Source organism: Eurypyga helias, unplaced genomic scaffold (genome assembly GCF_000690775.1).
Source record: "Eurypyga helias isolate BGI_N326 unplaced genomic scaffold, ASM69077v1 scaffold19958, whole genome shotgun sequence".
Taxonomy (NCBI): Eukaryota; Metazoa; Chordata; class Aves; order Eurypygiformes; family Eurypygidae; genus Eurypyga; species Eurypyga helias.
In genome coordinates, this window is record NW_010267841.1 from 8,672 (window position 1) to 12,507 (window position 3,836).

Genomic DNA, 3,836 nt, shown 5'->3' on the forward strand with positions numbered 1-3,836 from the left:
TTTGGCGCGTGTTGCCCGCCGGGCGGTGCCCCCCAGCCGCAGCGTTCCCTCCGCACGCCACTCCGAGCAAACACCCTCCCCAGAGCAGCAGTGCCGGAGCTGCCTCCTGCTCCCACGGCCTCCGGCTCACATGGAGCCCGCAGCCCTGGGTCCCCATGCCATGGGGACCATCTCCTGTGTCCGACAGAAGGATGAGCATTGGCACAGTGCGGAGCATCTCTCCTTGTCTCCAACTATCCCACTTGATGTGCTCTGCCGGGTGTATCTCCCACTGAATTCCCATTTAAATCTCGATGAACACGGAGCCAGCCCAGCTCCTTTGCCCTAGATAGTAACTATCCTGGCGAGGCAAAGCCAACGCTGCCAGCCCTGAATGGCTGCAGAAGAAACACGATTGCTTCCCTAAGCACCATCCAACCTCCAGCGAAGACCCAGGAAACTCTTCCCGCAGATAGAAGCAGCCTTTGAAGGGTCTTGTTACAGGGATGACCCGGGGAAACCCTGACACACTACAGGATCCAGGGCTCTGTGTCCATCCCTGCAGCACAGGAAGGGGCTGAGCCCTGCCGAAACAACCATCTACACACACTTCTCCCGCTGACGCCCGGCACAGTGTTGTGGTTTCTGAGCAGAAGCCAGACACCTAGTCAAGCCGCTTCACTGAAGCCAACCTTGGTTTGCTGTGAAACCGCCAAAGAAAGCACGTCCCAGCAGTAACAAACAATACCCAAGCGCCTTGCCTTCTGCACGCCACAGCCTCGAAACTGAGGGGTCTTGATGAGCCCCCGGTGAGGAAGAGCCCCACTCGGAGCCCTGGGCTCCAGCTGCAGCACACTGCCCATACCCCAACGCCTGCTGGTAGCAGGACATGGTACACGGAGACGCTTTCTGGGTCACTGGAGGTGGCTGAGCCCCGTGCAGGACAGCAGAGCGCCCAGGCAGGCATGGGGGCCCATCACCCGCTGCTCCCAGAGCTCCCTGGAGATGGTGGAGATGATGTGAGCCCAAGCTCGGACGCCCTCGCAGGAGCACAGCCCAGGCAAACAGACCCCAGGGCTCTTGCAGCCACCTGCTCCCCGTCTCACTTACCCGGGTTGACCTGGGCTCTTGCAGCCCATGGGACATGCAGCAGCAGCAGCGGCAGGAGGGGGGAAAAAAAAACAGCAGCGGCAGCAGGAGTGCTGGTGCGGGGGTGGCTGGCATGTCGGCAGTCCTGCGGAGACAGAGCCAGGACTGTCACGCTGAGGCAGCAGAGCCGCATGGAAACGCCAGTCCTGCTTGGGGCAGCCAGCTGAGGGTGGGGGGACTTCCCCATCTCAGCCTCAGAGGAGCAGCAGACCCCCAAGCATCACATCTGTGGACCCGGTGTCCCATCCATCTGCCATCAGCCCCCGGGATGGCATGTCGGCAGTCCTGCGGAGACAGAGCCAGGACTGTCACGCTGAGGCAGCAGAGCCGCATGGAAACGCCAGTCCTGCTTGGGGCAGCCAGCTGAGGGTGGGGGGACTTCCCCATCTCAGCCTCAGAGGAGCAGCAGACCCCCAAGCATCACATCTGTGGACCCGGTGTCCCATCCATCTGCCATCAGCCCCCGGGAGACACAGCATCACGGTGACGCGCTGGCAGGGCTCCGGCACGGGCCAGCAACTTGGCTCTGCCACATCCACGGAGCCAGCCATGTGAAATGGCCACGGGACCCACACGAACCTCCCGGGGCTCTGCTCGGGGCCGGCGCCATCTGGCTCCACTGACGGGCACAAGGGCTCTGGCTGGGCCGCCCGCCCTGGATGGTTTTGAAAGAAAGAGGTTGCACAACCCCGTCATATAACGAAATAACGGCACGTTGCAGCACGCGGTTTCCCTGCCTTCTGGCTCGGGAGAGATAACAGCACGTAATGGCCCGAGAATTACAGCACATCTGTGGTGACAGTTCTCCACGGCGCAGCATCTCAGGGACATGGGTGACACAGAAAGGTGTGACAGAGGCCAGTGGAGCCGGTTTGCACCCGCTGCCTCTCGGAGACCGTGGGATGGGGCTGGAGGGGAACTGGTTGCCCTGGCAATAGGGCTGGGGCTGCAGCAAGGGGAGTAAAAGGGCTGATGCTGGTGGGCTCCTGGGAGCAGGGTGCAGCTCACGGCAAGAGGGGACCCCCCCGACCGCAGCCCTGGCATCACTGCCACCACAGCCACTTCACAGCATAGTGGCCACAGTCATGGCTCTGGCTAATCCTCAGCTACCAGGAGCCCCCCGAGCCCCAGCAGCTCCCACTGCACCCACAGATCCCTGGGGAAGTGCCATGGGGCACCACCCCATCAGGGACACCAGCACTGGGTGGTGAAGACTGGCACCCCCTAAACGTCACAAGCCCTACCCCGGGTTCCGGTGTCCTTATTTGCCAAGGGGACATTTGTGTGACAGCCCTTCACATGAGCATGAATGCAGATTAGTCCTATTTTTATTTAAAAAGGCTATTTTAATCCATTTTATGTGCACATTAACCTTTGCAGGAACAGCTCACTGACCTGAGGGTTAAAGGAACCATAGCTCCTGGCCAAACAGGACCTGGCTGCATTTAGGGGCTGGGATAAACTCGGTCGAGCTCTGCCGTAGTGGGAACACCCAGGCTGGCAGGTCTCCGAGCTGTCCCAACACCAGTGACCCCGCAGGTGGGTGCCTGGTTGAGTCCCTGCACCCACCTCACATGGGATCCCACAGCCTTGTCCCCAAGAGAAAGCCCAACACCCCTGCACCAGCTGACCCAGGGCGGACGCCCCCATCCTGCAGCCACCAGCTGGGAAAACCAGGGCCTGGCATGGCAGGAGCGAGGCAAGATGCTGTCACCCTGCCAGCACCCAAAGGGAGGGCAAAGACCCAGGAACTGCCACCTGCACCCTGCTAGAGGCTGCCTGCACCCAGCGCTGCGCTGCTGGAGTCCCCGAGGGCTCTGCTACGCACCACACGCTCTGCAGGAGGCACAAATAAACACCTGGACTGAGACTGACTTTTTTTCCCCTTTTTTTTCCAAATTGCACGTATGTCATTGCCTTTTTTTCCCCCTATTCCCAGCTGGGAAAGTTTAGTTAGTTGCAAGTGGGAATTTCAGCTGCATCGCTGAGAGGCACGCACAAGGCTCCTGTGTTTGATGATGGCCAGTTCCCCCAACATGAAAAATCTCAATTTCCTTCTGCATTCCAAAAAAACCCATCCAGGGATATTTTTTCCCCCGCTATTCTTTCAGGCTGAGTAAACTCTTTAAGCATCAGGATACCAGATGCCGTAGTCTCCCGCGGGGAACACATTTACGTTTAGTTTAATACAGCGAAATTATCCCTGCGCAGCCATTGCGACATGCTGGTCGCTCCTCGGGAAGCGGGGCTGGAGGATAGCGGGGAGGACGGTGACTCAGGCACCGAGGCTGGGGGCTAAGGGCCAGGCGGGCAAACCGGCCGAGCGGTATTGGCAACCCAGCTGGAAATCATTTCTGTTCCAGCAGCCCTGCGAAAGGGATGGCCTCGCCACGCTTTGTCCCAAAACTGGTTGCTGAAAATTTTCAAACACTGGAAATTTTTAGTGTGGAGAGTTTTGGAGCTCCTCCCTGGTGTGGCCTGGGCTTGGGGCCTTCCCTCAGCCACTGCCCTTTTTTTTTTATTATTATTATTATTTCCATTTTTATTTCCCTCCTTTCTTATTCTACAGAAATCACCAGAGAAAATTAACAGGGGAAAAAATTTAAACCTGCATTTATTAAGAGGTGAAGCCCACCTGAGCTGCAGTCCCTTGCTCCCAGCCCTCACCGGCACCAGAGGAGCATCACCTGTGGGGAGGGGGCTGGATG

The 3,836-nt window shown here is 58.7% G+C and overlaps 1 protein-coding gene across 1 annotated transcript in view; it reads right to left on the bottom strand.

The window, feature by feature from the left end:
* Positions 1-1,213, bottom strand: part of LOC104514037 (discoidin domain-containing receptor 2-like) — a gene marked incomplete at its 5' end in the record, with an annotated part of 8,128 nt that extends 6,915 nt beyond the window's left edge. The window contains 1 exon segment of the mRNA XM_010157573.1: positions 1,090-1,213. Coding sequence (XP_010155875.1) covers positions 1,090-1,213 — 124 coding nt within the window.
* Positions 1,214-3,836: the final 2,623 nt, after the last annotated feature.